At 54.8% G+C, this 21981-nt stretch overlaps 5 protein-coding genes across 5 annotated transcripts; 1 reads left to right on the top strand and 4 right to left on the bottom strand.

The window, feature by feature from the left end:
• The first annotated feature begins 1810 nt into the window (after nt 1-1810).
• On the top strand, nt 1811-6353 carry PHACADRAFT_152889 (uncharacterized protein). The gene is made up of 14 exons (XM_007400888.1): nt 1811-2669; nt 2723-3036; nt 3086-3175; nt 3229-3272; nt 3332-3393; nt 3457-4013; nt 4072-4229; nt 4287-4475; nt 4530-4565; nt 4622-4738; nt 4787-4990; nt 5050-5715; nt 5776-5827; nt 5881-6353. Exons 1-14 carry the CDS (start codon nt 1989-1991, stop codon nt 5999-6001), a joined length of 3291 nt encoding a protein of 1096 aa, XP_007400950.1. The 5' UTR covers nt 1811-1988; the 3' UTR covers nt 6002-6353.
• Nucleotides 6354-6451: 98 nt separating this feature from the next.
• PHACADRAFT_213577 (uncharacterized protein) lies at nt 6452-9026 on the bottom strand. Its single transcript, XM_007400887.1, has 9 exons — nt 8873-9026; nt 8690-8815; nt 8590-8638; nt 8460-8539; nt 8328-8406; nt 7515-8275; nt 7372-7459; nt 6983-7321; nt 6452-6929 (listed from the first exon to the last, which is right to left on the bottom strand). The coding sequence occupies exons 1-9, from the start codon at nt 9014-9016 to the stop codon at nt 6754-6756; spliced, it is 1842 nt and encodes a 613-aa protein (XP_007400949.1). The 5' UTR covers nt 9017-9026; the 3' UTR covers nt 6452-6753.
• A 717-nt stretch (nt 9027-9743) lies between these two features.
• On the bottom strand, nt 9744-12767 carry PHACADRAFT_264085 (uncharacterized protein; the record flags this gene model as incomplete). Its single annotated transcript, XM_007400886.1, has 13 exons — nt 9744-10201; nt 10258-10528; nt 10580-10690; nt 10743-10899; nt 10950-11122; nt 11180-11255; nt 11306-11610; nt 11675-11944; nt 12004-12137; nt 12192-12281; nt 12346-12498; nt 12553-12681; nt 12735-12767. Coding segments are annotated over 13 exons (2231 nt in total), but the record flags the coding sequence as incomplete, so codon positions are not given.
• A 190-nt stretch (nt 12768-12957) lies between these two features.
• On the bottom strand, nt 12958-14602 carry PHACADRAFT_166360 (uncharacterized protein; the record flags this gene model as incomplete). The annotated part of the gene is made up of 6 exons (XM_007400885.1): nt 12958-13294; nt 13346-13609; nt 13659-13843; nt 13902-14113; nt 14168-14367; nt 14415-14602. 6 exons carry the CDS (start codon nt 14600-14602, stop codon nt 12958-12960), a joined length of 1386 nt encoding a protein of 461 aa, XP_007400947.1.
• A 2830-nt stretch (nt 14603-17432) lies between these two features.
• On the bottom strand, nt 17433-21199 carry PHACADRAFT_264079 (uncharacterized protein). Its single transcript, XM_007400884.1, has 19 exons — nt 21032-21199; nt 20780-20972; nt 20693-20729; nt 20543-20637; nt 20455-20492; nt 20370-20401; nt 20214-20306; nt 20042-20155; nt 19921-19991; nt 19528-19865; nt 19384-19476; nt 19252-19323; nt 19170-19203; nt 19007-19116; nt 18775-18947; nt 17852-18714; nt 17711-17801; nt 17571-17660; nt 17433-17518 (listed from the first exon to the last, which is right to left on the bottom strand). Exons 1-16 carry the CDS (start codon nt 21180-21182, stop codon nt 18364-18366), a joined length of 1995 nt encoding a protein of 664 aa, XP_007400946.1. The 5' UTR covers nt 21183-21199; the 3' UTR covers nt 17433-17518; nt 17571-17660; nt 17711-17801; nt 17852-18363.
• Nucleotides 21200-21981: the final 782 nt, after the last annotated feature.

Genomic DNA, 21981 nt, shown 5'->3' with positions numbered 1-21981 from the left:
ACGAAGCTGGAAGTGACAGCTGCTGGCAGCTGCAGAATGCAAGTAGCCGCGCGAGGCAAATCTTGAAAAACCGAGGGAAAGTATTGCGGTTGCTCGGCCCAAGACACTGGGGGGCGGAAATCGATTTTTTCGGCGCCCCGAAGATACTGTAATCCACACCAGGCACGGTCGTCAATACACACACAGCTTGAGCTACGGGTCGCCCTCAAGTTGACACTAGCTCGGCTCGTAAGGCATCGATTTACCTGTATTATTCACGACCTGAAGCCTCCTAAGACCTTGAGAGCTAAGCGTTAACCGTTAAGAGAGAAGGCCAGGCCAAGTCTGGCCTTCTCTGGGCTTCCTCCCGCAGGCTTCGTGGCAGGCACAATTAATTTCGTGACGTCAAGAGCAGAGGTATTATGGAGGCATTAGAATATCGAGATCCCGGAGCATGCGTCGGTGATGGCGCATCAACTTCATGCTCCCGGACGAAACCGCGATCGCTACCCTGTACATAGAGTATACGCCCGGGTGCCGCTTGGCCCTGGTCACCTCGCTGGTGGCCCCTGTCGCCAGCGACCGAGGTCACCACCTGCGTACACGGCCCGTTGCTAGGGGTCGCGCCCGAAGCGGTAATGCGCCCGGGTGATCACCGGAGTTGTCCGAGCCCGCGCGATTGCGATCGACGCCCGCCCACCTTGCGCGCCCGAAGCGTCGGTCGACGCGCGCTCGCTCCCAGGACTGCCGCCGTCGCCCTTGCCGCCCCCAAACTAGTCAAGCTTGTGTAAATACTCGAAACAATTCATTTTAGTATTTATGTAGCCGCTATCCTCCATAAAATGCCCGATTTCGCCTAATTTTGTCTGATTATGCCCAATTTCGTATATGTTATTATTTGCTTCCGGCTTCTACGTATGCGCGTGCACTATGCTCTGCCTGCTCTATACGAGCTCAGCTAGATGTGATCTTGTATCTTTTAGATAACCATGCTCTCCTCAAGTCGCGGTCACAGATGTGGCGCAGAGTCTCAGACCCACCTAAGGCACGAATATCCAGTCGCGTAAGATACTTTAGCAGGCATGTGATCAATCGTAAATATAGCCATGTGAGCGCCTGCCGCCGGGGCGGATCACTTCTTTGTCCGACGCTTGGCCGGCGGTGGACGCCACAACGAGCTCGTAAGCTGCGCACGCTAGACCCATTCGCAAATTTCACTCTTTCCCCTTCCCACGGCCATCTGAGCTGTGCTCGCGAATCCAAACATGTCCTCATCCCGACCCGCGTCGCCGACGGCACTTGTGCGGCCAACCTGAAACGGTCCCCCGCGCCTTCTTCGCAAAGAAGATTGATGACCGCCGACCACCGGTGCACTCATCGGTTACACTCGTTTGATGACATGAGCCATTGTCCGCAAGACTGTCGACGGCGATCCTCCTATCGGTGAGAATCTCGTGAGCAGTGTCCATGGGATTGCACATGGCCAGTTGAAGTGCACATAGACATATCGGTGAGACTCACCCTCGCCGCGTACACGAGTCAGGATAGCTTAAACCCTTCCCGATCCGAAGTCAAAACCTTTTCGGGGGGCCTTCTAACTCCGAGGTTCAACGACGAGAGAACGCAGCGCATCGTGTAGTGGTTTGTATGACGACAATAGCGTTGGGTTCATGTCGCGTCACAACCAGCGGTCGCGACATTTCTTCATGCGGTGTAGAATTGTCAAGACTCGCGCTTCCGGGCGGGCTAGTGAGCGGGGAAATATGGGCGTTTAGGCTAAGTACCATCAAAGTGTACGATGCTTGTCCAGGCCCCGCGCGCGTGGGCATCACCGAATCCACTGCTCCCTTGGTCCTAACGCTCATCCCCTCTCGCCGTCCTGGACGACGAATACGACGATATCCCACTGTGAAAGGTCCTAGGGGCCTGCTACCGCTATCCCTCGTCCTCACACCGGCGTTAGCTGCTGCAAGCTCTCCCGATTCCGGCGTCCGTGGCTGCCCACGGTTATGCCGTTCAGATCCCGCACATCGCTCATTAGCGAAGCTGGTTCGTCGACTCAGCAGGAAAACGAGCGTCCGACCTCCAGCCTCAGCGTAGAGAAGGTCTCGACTACGATTGCCCTCACGCCAATGTCTCGCAGCCAGAGCGACAAGGGCTTGCCCACTCCCGTTACTCAACGGGTTACTTCCCCCCTTTCCTCACGTCGGAAGAAGAGAACTCGGATCGTCGACAGTGCGCGAGCCAGAGGGCTCCGCGTATACTGGGAACGTTTCCTCCGCAAGATGGGTTCTGGCACAGCACCTTCGTCTTCGTCTGCCATTGATGACAGTACTGGCGAGAGCAGTACTTCGAATCGTACGAAGCCCACCGAGAAGGAGGACCCGGACATTCCATTGGACGAGGTGGTGGTGGATCGAGAGTGGGCAGACGACGTGAAGACATCAAGTGTGACCAACTCGGACCAGGGCCAGAGTCCCGACAAGAGCGGCGGGAGCAATCACCTGGGAGGAACGAATACCGATCGAGATAGCCTTGCAATACGCTCAGACGGCTTCTGGGGTTCGTGTTTGCCCCTCATATGGCTCAGGTGGCGACTATGGCCATTCCTACACGGTTTCTTCTCTACACGTTTCCTGGATGAAAAATCGGAGGAGCACTACAACAAGGAGAACTGGTTTCTGCGCAAGGTGCGATGCATGCTCCTACTACCACCGTGTCTTGTGTTCTCACGCTGCTCCAGAACTTGGCAGTGTGGTCTTCCCTGTTCTATATCCTCAACTGGATACTGGCGACTGCATTCACTCCAAAGCCCGCTCCACTCCCCGATGTCATCTTCTATTATGCTGTGATGCCCTTATTCACGTTCCCGCTCCTCATTCTGGTCATACTTGATTGGCCTCGCGACAGGCCGATCACATATGAAATATTCCTTTCGTTCTCAACATGGTCGTGGGGAATCTACCAGCTTGTGTTCATGCGACTATGCAACTTTTACCTCCCTAATGACCCAGGAATCTATTCTTGCCAGGATAAGGACTTTCTGGCAACGTTCTAGTGAGTGCATGGCACATACTAGACGTTGAACTCAGCTGACAGATTACAGCTATACGACGGGTCTGCAGACGATTGCGCTCTTCGGCCTCAAGCAGCACAGATTTCCTGCGCTGTTGGGGATGTTGGCTTTCCTCGCTGTGTAAGCCACTTCACACTTCTGTCCGGACTTGCCTCAACCTTCTTGCACGCCAGCGCATTTGCTTTGGTTGTCCCCCAACGGCATCAGTTTTCCCGCTGTACGTCCGCGACCCTTACCCTCGAATGCTGCGAACTGACGGGATCACGCCACCGATAGACGTGGTAAACTTCATCTCGTTTCAAATTTTCCTGCTCTACGTGCATTTCATGCGCGAGAATGTCAGTACGATTTTCACAGCTGCGGACCGAACTACCTACGCTAATGATCCGATCCAACTCTAGGCGGAGCGCCGGCTCTACACGCTTCGGGACCAACTCAAAATCCAGTTCCGTGCAACGCAGAAGGCGCAGGTCAACGAGCGCAAGGCGTCGGACTCGAAGCGACGGCTGACGTCCTATGTTTTCCATGAAGTGCGTGTACCCCTCAACACTGCTCTCCTCGCCGTCCAGAATATGGAGGCATCGGGCATGGTCGCCAGGGGGCAGGAAATAGAGTTCAAAGCTCTCGAAGGAAGCCTGAGCATGATGTCTAAAGTGTTGAATGACGTGCTCGACTTCAATAGGATGGACAGCGGACGCTTTGAGAGTGTTCTCAAGCCGTACGCGTTCCACAAGGTCATGCGTTCGCTGTTCGTTCCACTCCAGCTCGCGACGGACGCACGGAGCTTGCACTTCGTGACCGAGCTAGATAAAAGCATCGATGATGTCGCGCGGCGTGCCCTGTATGAGGCGATGGGGCTCAGCGAGGAGGAGATCGTGAAGCGTCTCGACCTGGACGAAGACGGAATTCTAGTCGGTGATGAGACGCGTCTCAGGCAGATCATCACGAATTTAGCTAGGTACGTCGACCCAGGACCTACTTCTGTCACGTATTTGGGCCTGACCTGCCATACGTAGCAACGCATGCAAGTTCACACCTACAGGTGGAAAGCTGACAATAACGACACGCCTGATAAAACCCTCTCGTCTCCCACGTACAATGACGCTAGAGTCGACGTACAGCGTCCGCGAGGTCCCGCGAGATACGTCCCCACCGCGCCCGGGGCCTTCTACAGGTGGGCTCTCCGAGTCACAGCCGCCCTACTCGGTCAGGAACTCTTTTCCTGTGACAGATTCAGAGACACCCACTTGCAGAGACGGCGACGAGGGTCACGTACAACTATCCGCCTCTTACCTTTCGCAACATAACACGATTCATGCGAAACCGCCGCCGCCGCTCGAGTTCGTCGTTGTACGGATAGAGGTCACAGACAGCGGATGTGGCATACGGCGGAAAGACATGGTTCAGAGCAAGCTCTTCTGTAAGTCCTGCTCGTTCGCCATCAAGTGAAATGTGGCTCACCCCACGCATACAGCCGCATTTAATCAAACAGAGATGGGCAGACAGCAAGGTACGTCTGATCGGAAGCCGTACATGGGCGTACACTCATCCCGATATTCGTCTTAGGTGGAAAGGGCACAGGTCTTGGGTTGGCTCTCGTCCGCCAGATTGTCAAGCTCAGTGGTGGTCGCCTCGGTGTGCGGTCCAGGGTTGGCGAAGGGTCGACGTTCTGGGTGGAGCTTCGTAGGTGACAATTCCTTCGTGATCGAATCGCCGCTGACTCCCTTGCAGCTCTTGGAGTTGGTATAAAGGCTCTTCCCGGTCTGAAGTCTGTCGAGACACCGGACAGTGTCGGCGACCACGACTACAGCTTGGCTGGGATCATGTCAGGTCCAGGAACAAGCCTACCACCCAGAAACTTAGCTCAAACCTTTCAGCCTCAGACAGCGACGCCGAACAGGACGACATCCGCGCTGCACAGTATCATGGAGCAAGGTTCGTGAATAGTTCGATGTGGGTAAGGGGTACTGTTATAATAAACGCCATAACACCAGGTGGCTTGGTCGAGATATCTGCAAAACGAGATGACAACTCTCCCGTGCTAACACGTACGATCGGTGACCCATCCACAGGCACGGATCCTACTCCACCTGAAGCCAAAGAGGAGGCCTCGCCTACCCGGTCGAGCTGCGAACTGCCTGAGTTGCCGGCCCATACAGTGGAGCCAGTCGCGCGGCCGAACTACGTACAGCTGCCTGCTCCGCAGGACTTTTCGCGGCACGGGTTCCCGACCTCAACAGGGTCTTCGTCGACGCTCGTACAGGGGCAAGGAGGGGCGGCCACGCCCGGCACGCCCGGCTTCGAGCACGGGATCAAAGTGCTCGTCGTCGATGACGATCCGCTGACGCGCAAGCTCATGTCGCGCATGCTCACGCGCTTCGGGTGCAAGGTCTCGACAGCCGAGAACGGCGAGATGGCGCTCGAGATGATCCTCGGCATCGGCGGGGCTCGCAACATCGGCACGACGCCCTCATCCGAGGAGCCGAGCAGTGCGGGGATGTCTGCCGATGGCGCGCTCGGCGTGCGGACGTCCGCCGGGACGGACGAGCCCAAGTATGCGGTCGTCTTCCTGGACAACCAAATGCCTGTTCTATCCGGCCTCGAGACCGTCGCGAAGCTTCGTGAGATGGGACGCAGCGACTTCGTGGTTGGCGTTACTGGTGCGTGCTCCACGTTCGCACCCTGAATGAAATTGCTGCTGACGCCGCGATGTTGTTTAGGTAATGCCCTATTGTCTGACCAACAAGAGTATCTCGAAGCGGGCGTGGACCAGTAAGTCGCGAGTGTGCGTGCTGTGAGGTCTGATGCTGATTGGTTGTCCATAGTGTACTCACGAAGCCTGTCTTTGAGAAGAGCTTGCGGGCCATGCTCGTTATCGCCGAAGAGCGACGAAAACGCGGGACGACACCGCAGAACGAAGTCCCCGATCCGGCCGCACGCTCATAACGCCTTCTCACGCTAACTTACACTGGTCTCTAATATGCATTCTCTTTCCTCTCTGCAATCATACTATCCTCTTTTGCATCTGGGCCATAGACGTTTGGGGATGAAGCTGTCTTTTTTCTCTTGCCGTTTTCATGGGTACCTAATCATCAGTATTTCTTTCGGATCTCGCTGCATCGCTGTCGCATTTTTTGTATGTTAATAGCCAAGCATATGCTCTCATGCCTCGCCTAGTACGTTACCCGTGATACCTCTTGCATCAGACTTCCGCGTTGTATATTAGTACACCTCAACAACCCTTACTGACGTCCTTAGACTTGGTTCGCGCTTGCCATATATATGCGCTCATCCCAAGACATTGTCGCAGCGAGTTCAGCCATGTCTGAGGTTTTGCAGGGTGGTACGTGTGTAGCTTACACGATAGCTACCGACCGCACCAGGTGCTGTGCAGGTAAGTATCACCAAAAATGAGTTGCATGCATATTCTTCCAAATCACTAGACGCCTGCGCCATCAAGCAGTAGCCTAAGAACCTACTTCGTAGACTATTTGAGCCCGAACGCCTATTGCTACGTGGAGAGGCGGTGTGAGTAGCCTATTCCTCATGCTGTGCGCAAGCATCCCTTCGCAAGAGGAACGATGTCATAAAATAATCATAATGTTACTCAGCGAGCTCGCCAGCAGGCCCGGACATCCCGAAGAATAATTTACGACCCTGCCACAAAAGAAAGAAATACCGGCAGATGAGCTTCCTCATCAGTGAGCGCGCCGCTGAGCACGCTTGCGCGCATGTGCGCTGGTCGTGTTGGCGCTCTTGAAGACGCTGAGCGCCCAGCTGCCGCCGCACTTAGTGGACGCGTCGCCGGTGCACGGCATGGAACACGAGCTTGCGGAAAGGGTGCTGCCGAGGTTGTTCGCGAAGGAATTCCCGCCTTCGACACGCTGTAAGTACACACGCTCGACATAATAAGGCAGGAGAGCTTACAGTAGCATTCCGCTCCGTACTCCAGGCCAGCGATTATGAAGCCCTTCGCCGCACATGCTGCTTGGCACAGCGACGGCGACATCTGGTCGGAGGCGAAGGTATACCCTGTCAATGCGCGGCTGCTGCCGTCCTTATTGCAGCTGCTATTGACCCACTGGATACTGCCAGTTGAGCCGGACGAGCCGGGCGAAGGAGACGGAGACGGAGACGAAGGCGTGGATGAGCTGCTTCCATTAGTGGATGGGATCGTCGTAGGTGCGGTCAACGGCAAGGTTACTGGAGTTGGATTGGGGTTGTGCAGGAGCTCGAGCTTCTGCTGGCCGCCACATGTCTCGAAGACTTCGGATAGAGCTCAGCGCAGGCATTCATGCTGGACTGGTTGCACCCACCATTGCCTGAACACCGACTATAGCACTGTTCCTGCGGGACAGTCGAAGATACAGCACCGTTCATGAGTGTCTCTCCACAGAAGCATTGCTGGAGACCATCTCGTCAGTAAAAGGTCTATCAAAGAAGACGAGTGAACAAGTACGTTTCCATCTTCCACGCCCGCATATGGTAGGGCCTCGTTTGCGCACATCGCACTACAGACGGCCTTGGTCATATTATTGCCGGTAAAAGTGACGTTGGTAAGAGCACGTCCACTGGTGCCCTCCGCGATACAGCCCATATCGATCCATCCCGACGGCAAAGGCATGATCGCATCGACGAACCCGGGGTTGTCATCTCCGCTGCACGTGGGCATCGTGCCGTTCCCGTCCCACGGCAGATTGCACCCAGGGAGCGCGGCGATGGGGCTGACGTCGCCGATATCCTCGTTGACGATCTGCCCGCCGAACTGGCACGCAGACGCGGCCGTGGTATCCATCACCGCAGCAAGCGCAGGGCAGTCTGCGACGTTTCCCTGCGCAGCCGGGCACGCGTCGATGAACTGCTGTAGCAGGCTCATGTCCTTCCAGCCCATCTGGAAGTCTCCATGGAAGCGGTAGCCGTTCGTGTCCCCATTCGAGAATGACCACGTCCCCGGCCCGTTATATGGGAAGTCGCCGACGGGCGCGAACAGCTCGTAGAAGAGCGAGATGAGATGCACCGGGTGTGTGTCCGGGCAGTAGCCGTCGTTGTATGCGCCGATGGGGTACGACATGTGGGACTTGTGGTCCTCGCTGTCGAGATTCTGGCCATCCCAGCAGGAAGGGAAGAAAGCCTGTGCGCGTAGACCATCTGGACACTGGTGATCAAAAAAATTCGGGCGTTGAGCCCAGTCGGGGTCGTTAGCGTGATTGTTTGAATAGTCTGTTAGCTTCACTGAGTACTGGTTGTTCAAAGCGCAAATAATAATCCATACCCAGACACATGTAGCTAATTGCCTGATCTTCTTCACTCGACGCGTTGTAGGTACCCCTAGTGTTGTCGCCAGCCAACATCTAATCATTGAGTGAGCCAAAACATATTGAATCCCAGATGACTGGAGGCTTACCTTGAGGCCCTGGGGAAACGGCTGTATCTTGTCATTATTGGGACCGGGGCGTATGAGATAATAGATATTCATAGTGCTCTCTGACGTATATGTTAGAATCCATCGACGGTAATTCGTATGGTCGACTTACCCATGAGGGTGTAGGACCCATTGTTCGGATCGACGTAGAACATCGACGGCTAAGTGTACTTGAGTAAAGAATACGATGTGCACACGAACACAGTACTCACCACCCAATAATTGCTGAAATCCTCGGTTATTTCCATGGTAGTGCATGTGCTTTGGATGAGCTGGTTGTAGTCATAATTATCAGAAAACCCGCTTCCACCAAAGACGTCGTGGACGTGAGTCCCATACTAAAAGGAACGCGTCGTCAATCCAAGAAACATATCTGAGCCCTTCGTCTCACTCACAGTGCCAGGGTTCACAATGGGATCAAGACGAGTCCGGACAACTGCCTGAGTCCCGCCAAAAATCACGTAATTGCTCGTCGCCTGTGCGATGACTAGCCGAAGGTGCGCCAGCGCATAGAGCAGGACCAAGACGATGGGTACCATGATATGAGCCACCTTGAGTGCTGATCTTGCGGGTGCAGGCACCTTAAAGCTTGCGGCCTTGTGGCCGCACGCTTCACACGATGCATTACACTGAAGCCGTTCAAGCGGCGTAGAAGGTTAGCGTTTGATAACGTGTAAACTGTGCGCATGTCGCCTGTTTACAGCACTTTTCATAGAAAATGGGACAAAGAGAAGCCGTCTTCTGCAGTCGGTAGAAGCATGTCGCGGAGACTTTGAATGGTGGTGGTCGAGCTGCATAATCCCCGATTAAACGCGCGGGCTCTGGGATGTGCACAAAGTATAAGTACCAATAGACTTGGACATCTTTGGTGGTATTCATTATAATACTATTGCAATGGAGAGATTTACAGAAAGCATAAGTGTCACAATATATATCGACGAGAATATATGCTATGTACCTCTAGTTATCTTACGTCTCTTACAGCGTTTACATGATGCCTCAAGCTGAAGGCGGCTGAACGCCACGTTGGGACCTGGCAGATGGGACCACAGAGACTAAGCCAGAACCGGAAACTTAAGGCACTGCCGTGAAGGACTCGATACTAGTATGCTAATGGTTAGTGGGCCAGCTCAGACAATAAGATTTCATCTTACCCCATGAACGCGCGCTACACCACACAGCGTTCGATACACGAATCAATGGTCTAATATCGAGCATCCAACCATTCTGACATCTGATTCCATGTACCCGTAAGACAAATAAGCGTATTAGGTCGTGTGTTACTGGGGACTGGGAGAAAAGGGCGCGGATATATGGCGAAGAGAAGCGCCTTCAGTTCCGAGAGTATCAACAACAAACACAAATAAAAAATTCCGGCCGATCCGTGTGCACCATCTAGAAGTGGAAGAGGCCCCGCTTCTTCTTCTTTTTCTCCTCGGTGAGTGAACTCGCCGTCGACTGCACCGAGGTGCCGCTCGCATACGACTGGACGGGTGACGGTCGTGTGGAACGTCCGGGCTGCGCGCGTGTCTGTGGGGCGAGGGCCGCGGGCTGCGGCGGCGGGGCGTCGCGCGTGTAGTAGACCTCGTCGTAGAACTCCTGGAAGGGCCGCTGGCCCTTGCCCTCACTCACGCCGTTCGGCAGCGCCCGCGAGCCGACGCCGCCAAGTTCGAGGACCTTCAGGTCGTCGACGAATTCCTTCGGGGTCAGTGTATGCGTAGAGCCTGCAAACATATATGGTGAGCTTCGTCGCAGCCAGGTAAACACGCTGCTCTCATACCAATGATAATGTCCTTGTTCAAGCTCTTCGACAGCTGATAGGCCTCCCGCATCTCCGAGTAGGTCATGCCACCCGCAACGAATACGAGCACTCGTTGCTTGGCTTCCTGACTTGCCCCGGGCTTCGCCGCACGATGCCAGCTCGGTTTTGCGCTACGCAGTGAGGTGGCGCCAGTAGAAGGTGTCGCCTTGATGCTAGGCGCAGCAGACAGAGTTGGCTGGTCTTTTACATAGGGGAACATAGTAGGGTCTAGTTTGTTGTTGACATGATCCTGGAAGGCAGTGTGAATATCCCGCCTTCATCGTGGCAGAGTTCAGCGTACCTCGATTACGGTGCGCAGTAGTGGCTTATATCGTGACAGCTCGTACTCTTCTTCGTTACTCTGTTTCTGTTTCTGCTTCAGCCGCTTCTTGGTATCTTTGTCGTTCGGTCCCTAATCCAGATAGATTAGAGGTAGGTAATACCTAAAGTTCGAACTAACTGACCCTGGTTATACGGATACCTAGATGCACGAGGGCGTTGATTGCATCTTGGTCAGGCATAGACAAACGTGCGTGCTGGTATAGTCGCCGGCGATCCTCGTCCGGAACACCATCGCGATGTTGGATATAGAGTGCAATGATGCGAACTTTGTTGACGTTCCTGCAAGGCACTCGTGAATAGGCATAGCAGCTGAGATGCAAGTGACATACTGTACTTCCCGGCTATCCAGCAAGGGAACCATCTCCTCAACGAGGTGTTTGGGTGTTTTGCCTTCCGCAGTGAGGCCTGTAGAACAGTTCTGCTCAACGGTAGCGATCGCTGGCAGCTTCGCACGCTCGAAGATGCCCATGCACTCCTGGGCCATGTTCAGATGGAGAGAGAACTGCGGCGGCGGCATTAGCAGGACATCCTATCTAGTTAAGTACGCATATATGCTGACCTTTTCTCGCTGCTCTTGGAATTGCGGCAGGTTTGCCAACATGTCCTTCATGTCATTCAAGTTCGCAGCGCCCTCTCTGTCCCGCTGTAAACACTACACAACCTAGGTAGCCGTAATCGCACGCACCCTTTGAAACCAGCATTATCCTGCATAAACTGGTTGAAGTCAGCCATGAGCTTGTCGATAGCCTCGCGCATGTGCATGTGCCGGATTTCCGTCCAAACGTTGTCCGCGTCCGACAGGACCGCGGCCTTGTCTTCTTCCGTCCCAGCCGCAGTCTGGAACTTGTACATGTATTTAGTTCCATCCTCGATCGGTAGCAGGTCCGTCGCCATCGCCTGATAAGTGAACTCGTGCAGCAACGGTGCCAACGTATCCATCGTCCGGTCCGTGATGATTAGCGTCGAGCGCGATCGCCCCGCATCCGTTCTCTGTAAGCCCGTCCGACCACAGTTGAGTTAGCATACGGGCACGCAGGTCACGCTTGAGACTTACGGGGAAATCGGGGTTCGCCCTTTTGTATTCGTCCAACCCTTGCTGCACCATAAACGCCAAAATCTTCGCAACGTAGTCGCCCTCTGCGCTCTCGTAAGCACGAGATTCTTGTCCGCGGGCGAGTTGCGTTCTCCAGCGTCCACTTCCTTCGGGTGGCGGGGGTGCACGCGTGGTATCATGCGGTTTCAATGGACCAAGCGGAGGGTGATGTGAGGGGAAATAATAGCGGATGTATGGGAGCTCATTCAGTGTCACACAAACGTTCACGAGCTGCGTGAGTATCTTGTTAGGGCGCAAGCTCACAGGAGGACTAATGTTCGGAGACTAACCATCTTGCTCGTAAACCTCAGCTCTTCCTCTAGCTTGCTTCGCGCAGATATGAAAGTGGCGTCGCTTCTTGGTGGGCTAAACGCATTGAAGAATTGGCCTGGCCGCTTGACGGAGAATGCTTGTGACTCCAGCGCTGCGTCGTGTTTCAATATCCCATCAACAAGCCCGCGTCCCAAGCCGTACTCACCCCAAAAGTTGATATAGAGGTCTTGCAGCGCCTTTAGATGTGGCTCGGCCGGCGAGGATGTTAGTTTCTCAAAAAGCGGTTCAGCAAGGCCTTGAATTACAGTGTCGCTAAGCGGTCGCGTCTGAGCGTGGCACGAAGCAGTGCACGTACATACCATCTATGAAGAAGAGGTTCGCCGCGGCGTATTGTTTCCTACCGTTCGAGAAGTCACGTATTATGCGTTCTACGTTCTGGGAAGTCGGCATGAGGAGGTACACGGCCTCCATGGATGGCTGAGGCTCGCGGTAGCTCGTGATCGCCTCGATAACTACACGTGCCCAGTGAGACGGGACAGGCTATGGACGAGAAAATGTGTGCGCACGAGTAACATTTTCCTCCAAGACATCAAACTGCTTGAGCACGGAGCTCAGGAGCCGCTGCGAGTGCTCGTCTACAACGAGAATCTTCCATCGTGCCGGTGGGTTGACCGACCTGATCGCCTCTAGAAACTCTGCTCATGGTAATCAGCGTTACTCGGTGGGCCATGCAACAGTGACTACGCACTCGCTCGGACGGTTTGAATGAGAGAGGTCATGGCGGTCGGGTTGCAAGCTGTACAGCTCTGCTAATTCTCGTTTTCGGGCAGTTGTGAGCGCGTCGATCGAAATCTTATCAAGGACTTGCCTAATCGATGCAGCCCTATCCTGCTGCGTGAACACGGCGATATATTTTCAGAATGCTGAGTGCAAGAGGCCGTAAATCATGGCCGTAATACATCACAGACATATCACCAGTATTCCGGAGATCTAAATTGAACAACTTCCACCTTCCCCCGTCTCTTCTTCTCCGCTTCCCACCTCTCAACCCACTTCGCCATTTTCCCCCGCGACACCTCGCTGCCAACGTTCACAGTAGCAATCATCCGGCCCCAATCAAACGAAAGCGCGAAGCAGGTAAGCTCGAAGAACGAGCTGTGCTCAGAGTACGGCACGCCGTACAGCTGCAAGTTTGGCGTAGAATTCTTCGACGCACTGATGTCGGCGAATGTGAACAATTTTACCTGGGACTTGGCAATAACAGAGGGTATAGACGGCGAAGTATCGGACCCTTTGGACGGGGTGAAGCTGCGCGGCATCAGCACAGCTCGCTTCGTGCGCTACGCGAGGATAACTTACGTCCACCCAGTCGGCCTGAATCCGATTGCCCTCGTCCAATGGCCGTTCCATTGTTCCATATACGCCTTCAATTTATCTGAGCTGATTGCACCGAGTGGTAGCAGGTGGACACCCGCTTGGAGGGGATCAGAGGTGAGCAGGGCGTCGAGCTCGGCGTCGGCTTGACAGCGAAGGATAGCGGTTTTGCGCGAGTCGCTGTAAACTTTAGTCTGTAGGGCCTTTGCGATCGCCTTGACGATACGCTCCTTTCCGATGGAGTACGTTCTAAAGAGTCTCAAACCACGCCGAACGGCAAGAGAGTATATGGACATACCCCACTATAACAAGTGTTCTTTCAGTTTTCGCTACTTCTTTCTCTTTCGGCTTCTCATGCACGCTAAAGAAGTCGTCCACACGGGAATTCCTCGCCGTGTCCACATGCGAAGACTCGTCCAGAACGATGCGCCTGGCAAGCTCCGCGCACGCGGAGATGACCTCGCTCTGTGGCGGGAAGCAATACTAGATATAACGCACATCGTCAGCTGCGACTGAGGAAATGCATGGCAGGTCCGTGCACCTTAGGGTCGAGATACGTCGTGTCTAAGTAGACGGTGTCTATCCTTTTCCCGCGCACTGCCGGGTGCATCACATGCTGCGGCGAAGCGCGGAAGTCGCCGCAGTGCAGGTACCGGAATATGCGCTTTGAGCCGACGAAGGTGGATTTATACGCGCTATCGCCAGCGTTGACGGTCTGCTGCCCTTCAAAGAGGAACAGACATGAGCCAGGACCTGATGCGGTTCATCTCAATAAACAGCAGAATTAAGATTAGGGGATTAACGTACAGTGATTGGCCTCGATGAGAGTAACGGTAACACCTCCCGTGTTCGGGACTACAGTCGTAGCGTCCATGGGGAGCGCATGGACCCACTTGCGGTCGACACGAAGCATGTGAACAATCAAATTCGCCGTACCTTCCGAGCAGTAGATGGCCCCGCTCTTCCAGTTGCTGGACAGGTTAGTATAGTGGTCCGAATGCGCATGTCTATACAGTATTAGCACGTAACTACCTCGAAATGAGGTTCGGCCTACGTCAAGAAGTACGCTGTAACTCCAGGTATTGTGCCATAGCGGAAGGCATCCACGGCTATGGGCATGCCTTGCATGACCTTATAGAAGGGGGCTTTGCGTCGCCCACCGTTCGCCTTCGTGGGTCGAAAGTTGCGGTCTTCGACGACAGTGGCTTCTTTCCATGCTTCGTTCTCCTTATGCGAGTTCATCAGCGTGGAAAAGACACCAGAGCTGCCCGCGTTGCCTTCGTTGACCAGCGGTCTCAGATCCTCTTCGTCTCTGGGCTCAGGAGTCAAGTTGACCACTTGAGACGAAGAGACTAGTCTCAGCACTTTGGAAGGGCTGGAACTAGAAGCACTAGCGGTCATTGTACTTTTCGGAGGCGAAAGGGGTGTTGCGTCCATGCAATCGTTGACATGCCTTTGTATCTCCTGTATAGAATGAGTGATCGTTCAGCAAAAATCGAAGTAATGGACGCACTAGATGGGACAACTTGTCCAACAGTATGTTGCATACTGGACACGTCGTCTGAGCACTGTCTTCGGCACCCATTGGGACATCCTGTCCTTCGAAGGAAAGGTCGGCATCTACTTCATCACGATCGTCCAGAGCGATGTCGTTCTCGGCAGGGGCTGCCTCGTCATCACCAAGCTCCCACTGATCGGTAGACGTCGCGTTGGCGACAGGAGTATACGCGTAGGACGTCCTTTCTCGAAGGAGCTCCTCATTCGCGTCAGGCTTTTGCAGCGGATCAAGGGATGGTCGGTGTGGATGTTCCTCCTCTACTCTTGTCGTAGATGAGCCTGACCCTTCGCCCGCCTGGTAACCGACGTCGAGGCAAGTCTTGGTATTGTTTAGAACTGTCGGCCACAACGAGGCAGATGTTGCGGGTGGTGGGGCGGTGCACCGTGGCTCATCACGCAAAAGTAGTGACGGTACTCCGAAATCCGGGCTATCTTCGTCTGTACGTTTTGGCTGGGACGAACCCTGTCCTGCAAGAAGCGAGGGCTCACCGAACGACATGTCGAAGTCTTCAGCATTGGATGCTGAGCCGTACTGAACGCTAGAAGCATTTGGTAGCGGCTGCGCGGTAAGCACCCTTTGAAGTCCTTCCCTGGCAGCCTTGGAAGTGGAAGGAATGCATAGGGTGGCTGCAGACGTGTCCTCGACCACCTCAATGTCTGAAGAGTCATCCAGGACAACTGGTTCTTGCGACTCATCATCGTCAATGAATATGATGTCTTCAGGAGTGACCGAGAATGATGGCTTCTTCACACTCCTTTTAGTAGCCTGTGCAGGCTCGGTCGCCCGCAACTTTGCCTTCTTATTGGCATCGTTTCCGCCCCTCTTGAAGAAGGCGTCGAGGGTGGTAGCCTGAGAAGTCTCTTTTCGTTTCTTTGCCATGCAGAGCACTGCTCAGGCGTATCCGGTAATAGCGAGAGAGAGAGGTTGTACACCAGACTCAACAGTTTGTCAAGTGCGGCAGTGGTGACTCGGAGAGCCCTGGCGCGGTATATGAACAGACGCCCCGGCGGCGGGCGACCAACGATCAAGCGCCCAATAGCCGCGGCAGCGTCGCTTCCGGGGCAAAATCTGTGCGCCGAAAAAAAATGCCATTCTGGCCTGGAGCCGGTCAAGCGTGCAGTACAAAGGCTAATATCCAAAATCCCACTATCTTTGGTCAATTTCAGCCGATTTACGGCGTCTTGGCTATGCTTGACTTGACTGCGCCCAAGCGAACTCGGCGCCCAGAAAGGCAAGGGGCGGGGCAATGCCGGTAATGCCGACGGGTGATGAAGTTTCCCATCAGTGCGCGACCGGATATGGCAATTATCGCTTGTCCTTAAATGCTTGGCGAATGTTAGGCGGGCTGTCAAGTGTCCTTCGTGCTTTATTTCTCTCCTTTTCGTCGTCGTCGTCGTCGCCGTATTTACCTCCGAGCACTTGCTGCTCTCTGTCATTCTTTTTGTGCTACACATTCCACACTAACTCACGATTAAAATGAAGCTTGAGGCCCTGGCCGTTCTCTCTGCCCTCCTCGTCAGTGCCAACGCACATGGCAACCACCACCACATTGCACGAGACGTCTATGCCCGCCAAGCATCGTCTGCGGTGTCCAGATCTGCGTCCTCCTCGACCGCTTCCTCAGCTGCGTCTACCTCGTCTAAGTCTGTAGCGTCGGGATCTGCTGCTTCGACCACCACTATGCCTATCCCATCCAATCTACCCTCTCCTCCTTCTGGGATCCCGCCCCTCCAATCTATCAGCTCTGGCATGTCAAGTGGAACGACTGCCATGGTCACTGCGACGTACACCGTCAGTGCGACCCCTTCGTTCGCCGGCGCACCACCACTACCAACACCCTGTGAGTGCCGATGCCCTATCAATCCTATAGCATAATTTATCTGTCTTTGCAGTCGTTTATGTGCAAAGTCAATGGCCGACAATGGACGTCGTCCCCCCGATCAACTCGTCGCAGGTCGCGGAGTGGATGAAGGAGCTCGAGGGCGTCGACATTCCAGACCTGGAGCCCACCAAAGATGGGGACTGTGCCGAAGACCCTCAGTTTGCTTCGGACGCCCAAGCTCGAGGCTGGTGGACTTGCGGTGGCTGGACTGCCCCAACTGATATTGTTGCGTGCCCCGACAAGATGACCTGGGGTGTTTCTTTCGACGACGGCCCTTCGCGATATAGTACGTGTCGGTCATTGTTTCAATAGAAGTACTACTGACCATGCCATGTAGCCCAGTGCGTTTGAACGTGATTTGTCTCAAGCTCCCTCGCTGAAAGTGATTGCCGCCAGAACTCTACTTAATTACTTGGACGAGAAGGATCTACGTGCGACCTTCTTTGTTGTCGGCTCCCGTGTTATTCAGCTCCCTGCGGTCCTAGTTGAGGAGTATATGAAGGGTCATGAAATCAGTGTCCACACCTGGTCTCATCACGTGGGTCTTCATCGCCGTCTCCGGCCGAGCTTAGCTGCTAATATTGACCGGACCCTTCATAGCCCCTTACATCCCTAACGAACGAGCAGATAGTCGCAGAGCTGGGCTGGAGTCGTGAGGCAATCAAACGAGTCCTCGGTGTCACCCCCACGACGATGCGCCCGCCTTATGGTGATATCGGTATGCAGCTCCGATCTACGTCCGCCTCGGAGCGCTGACGGAGCGCCTCTAGATAACCGAGTTCGCGCTATTTCGCTCGCCATGGGTCTTACACCTATCATCTGGACTGCCACGCCTTCTGGCCAGAAGTTCGACACCAATGGTACATTTGCTCACCTATGTATCATCTCTCCGTGCTGACGTCGCACCCAGACTGGCGTGTTGCGGGCGGTCAGATGAACGCCATCCAGCAGTTCGAGTCGTTCGAGGCCATCCTTGGTAACGCTACCGCCATCAACACTGGGCAAGTCCACACAAAGATGCAATGTTGCAGAGGGACTGACACTACAGCAGCCTCATCGTCCTAGAGCATGACCTGTTCGAGATTACCGTCGACCTCGCCGTCGGCTTCACGCTCAACGCCGCGATGACTCACAACCCGCCGTTCACGCTCAAGCCGATCGGCCAGTGCATGAGCATCCCGATGACGGACATGTATATGGAGACGACGACGAACCAGACATACAAGGCCGAGCGCGCGGCTGCCCTCGCGCACGTCAACGAGACCGCCGCGAGCTCGAGCTCATCAGGTAGCAAAGGTGCGAACGCAAGTGGTGCGGACCCTATGGCCTTCTCCCTCTTTACAGCAGCCACCGCGCTCGCGGCGGCCGGCTTCGCTTTGATGCTCTAATTTATTCAGTACACTGGGACTCACTGCATTACTTTTTGGACCGCACACACAGACTCACGTAGATCGCTTTACGTTCTAGTTAATACATATCCCACCAATTCTGGGTTTTGGATGGTAGCACAGCGTCACATATGTCCGTCGTAAGCACTGTCCGTCGTCGCGCCTATACATCGTCCTAGAATGCAAGGAGCAAGGCGCCGACCGCGGCGACCCACCACTGCGAGGCCACCTGCGCCACGGCGCCGCTCGTCTGCGAGCTGCCGCTGGCGCTGGCGGTCGCGAGCTCGTTCTGCGACGTGACGGTCGCGAAGAAGCTGTTCCACGCGGCGATCGTCGCGCTCGGGTACGTGTACGTTGACTGCGTCGTGCCGGAACCAACGTAGATGCCAAGCTGGCCGGGGTGCACCGAGCCTGCGAGCGACGCGACCTCACCGCCGACGACGCTCACGCCCGTGCCCCCGCTGCTGTTCGTGACGAGCCCGGTCTGGTTGTTGCCGAGCACGAATTCGCGGAGGAAGACGAAGGCCTGTGCGGAGACGTTGTGTCAGTGTGTGGTGTCAAAAGAGAGGCGGGGGCGGATACACACGCGCTCAGGCTGCTGCTGCGCGACGAGGTGGCCCGCGTTCTCGACGAGGATGAACGTCCAGTTGCGCTCCTGGTGCGCGATGCCCGCGAACACGCCGTCGTCGCCGAACCATGGCGTCGCGGGCGGCTGCGTGAAGCCCTGAATGCCGCCGAAGGTCGTGTTCTGGATGACGACTATGCACATGCGGTGAGTACGGGTAGGTGTTCATGATGAGCGCAGGGGCGATACGCACTTTCGGACGAGATGTGCGAGACGAGCGAGTCGTCGTTGCCTGAGTAGATGATCACGTGGACGCCGTGCTCCGTCGCGTTCGTGGCAAGCTCGTTCAGGAACACCATCGGCCTGGCAAGTTGAGTTAGCATCCCGCGGATCAGCTGGTGGGCTGCAAAGCTTACTCAGGGCTGGGATCGATGCCAGAATTACTATTGTCTGAGATACGTGAGCAGGCCGCATTATCCAGCAGATTCTGTAACATACTGAATGGATAGTTGATGCTTTCTTGCCAGTCTTTGCTCGTTGGTGCGTGGATAGCGGCGCGCGTGCTGTTATCTGCCAGATGAAAACGTGTCAATACTGCACACCGCAAAAGCACAACATATTGCGATCTACCATTCAAGAAGACGCTACCATCCATGGGAGCTTCAGGGTCTAGAGCATCTGGAATCTGGTAAACATCAAAGCCATTCTCGGGATCATTCCCCTCTACGAAGACGAAGTCAGCATCAACAGCGCAACGTCACAGCAAACGCGTACTCCACGGCAGACTAAAGTTGAGCGCATAGTCGATCATCTCGTCGTAGAGGTCGCACTCATAAAACGGATCGATGGTGCCATTCGCGCGTCCGCTGAGGTCCCGCTTCCACTGGTCGCGCTTCGCGAGTCGCTCCTCGTCGAACGGCGTGCTGCGCCGGACAACGCCTGCGCGGCGCTCGAGGATATCCTGTTTGAGCGACTGCTTGAAGAGAATCGTTTTGCCTGCCTTGCGCCGCGTCTCTAGCGTGTCAATGCCATTGGGGAATGGGGGGTTCAAGGTTGGGAAGGTGCCATTCTGCGGGTACGTCATGTTTAGGTCGTATCCGCACAGGTGCGACCTGACTCGAGTTTTAGCAGAAGTCACGCGAGGCAGCGAGTTAGGCCGTCGCTTACTGTTCTTTGAAGTACGCATATACTTGCTGGTCATAGCCTATCAACTGGGGGTAGGTCTCGATGACCGTAAGCTGTAAAGACGTTGATTAGCCGCGTCGGACGCTGAGAGAAAGGGTCGTACCGTGGGCAGCTCCTCGAACTCAGCGCCGCTTCCGAGCGTGCCGTCGCCAATGGCAATTCTCGAGAGGTTCACTGGTGGATTCTCCATTCCGAAGTACGTCTTGGTGATATAAGGCTTTAAGGTAAAAGTTCAGCATACGTCCGGGCGTCGGTTTTCTGTGAATTGAACTTACGATATAAGTACCAGCGTAACTCTCGCCAGTTAGAAACAGGGGCCTCGTTGCCAAACTCGGGAATACCTTCACCAAATTGGCAAGGAAATTCATCTATCAAGGTATGGCAATTGGGGATCAGCACTGCGTCCTAACATCAGGCAGGCCTAAACTGACAAAGTCCTGGCCCATTTGATCCTCATCAGCGACTAATTAAGCTGAGTCAGCGTACGGAGGGCGAATCATGCACGGAATCGCTCACCATATCCAGTGGAATCGGCAGTCGAAAATCCTGTTCCACTGAGAGGCAATTAAGATGGGGATGGCTTTACCAGTAAATATCAACTTACACCGGCTGGTCAACCCAAACGTAGTCCGCAAGCTGGTGCCAGCTAAAGTTGTTTGAAAACATCGAATAATCGTCCCGAATGTGGAGAGGTCCATTCTGCAAGACAGCTTTCAGCAAAAGGCTCATGCTGCAATACTTGCCTCGCACTTGCCTCGAACAACAGTCCAAGCAGACTTGAGGAGCCTGGTCTGCACCACTCATCAATACCACATTGCCAGTCAATCGAGATCATGTTTACCCTCCATTCAACCAGATGCCCCAGGGCTCAGTGCTCTCGCTGGCATTGGCAGTCAGCGAACCGTTTTGTTTCTCAAAGGCCCAGAAGAATAGGGTGTCGTTCGGATGACCAGGGCGGTCGACAGGAATGTTACCCGCCCAATTACGTCCCAGCGGAAATGTTACGTTAGGTAGCGGTTGGGTGACCTGAAAATCTGGTTGGGGAGGGTCAGCAGACGCCAGCGAGCTGTAGCATAGTCCAAGAAGTGCTCACAGGACTGCCACTCGGGGCTGAAGTTACCCGATGGCATGCCCGGGTAGACGTGAGGAAAACTGCTGGGTAGCCCGGGGGAGGCTGGCTGCGCGCGGGCCGCACCGAGAAGGGCAGACAAGGCGAGCCAACGCTTGAGCCGGTTCGCATGCATGTCTGGACGTGCGAGCTCGTGAAGGTCGTGAGAGGGTAACAACCGTTCTGCGGAGGCACTAGGGCTTTATATAACACGCTTAGCATGCGGGTGCCCTGATGTATGGCGGCACATTCCATCAAAGATACGAGAAGCCCTCCAAAACAATGCAAAGCCTGCCTCCCGCGTCGCAGGGATGGCTAAATTTGCGCATGGGTCGGCCCAGCAGCGTGGATGAGAATAAAAGGGTAATTAACGTCCAAGCATACGTTGCAAAAACGGTCACAAAGATAGGCTTTGGAGGCCTTCCTCAGGCTGGAGTGGTCACCGGTCACCACCGAAGAGTGCAGAAGCTGTTGCTGCGTCTGACACTGCCATTCCAGAGTTCGAATTGACGCTCTTGGTGATGTCCAGTATTACCCGATCGCGCAAGGTTTTGACGGATGGCAGGAAGACTAGTACTAGCGAAGTCGTACTCGGCCGGGTCTCCACGGAGACAGCACTCCTTTTCGCATGAATCGCCACTGGGGCTACAGCAAATACTGTATATGTAGCTCATGCACGGCAGAGCCATTGCGGCGCTCCATCGTCTTCTGCGATACCGTGCGAAGGGCTTGCGAACTGCAATCACCTAGGGGGCCGGCGGTACTGTTTGTGAACACATCTATGGTGGCAATGAGTCATGTAAGGGCCGCAGGGCATTCAGGCACACGGATGGGGTTGGACGCTTCGCAGTAGCGTTGCATACGATACCCGACGGTATTTTCAGGCCGCTCGGGACGCAGCTGACCAATCTGCACATACCTCAGCGATGCATCCT

The sequence above is a fragment of the Phanerochaete carnosa genome, assembly GCF_000300595.1.
Source record: "Phanerochaete carnosa HHB-10118-sp unplaced genomic scaffold PHACAscaffold_11, whole genome shotgun sequence".
NCBI lineage: Eukaryota > Fungi > Basidiomycota > Agaricomycetes > Polyporales > Phanerochaetaceae > Phanerochaete > Phanerochaete carnosa.
This window is presented reverse-complemented; position numbering and strand designations above follow the sequence as displayed.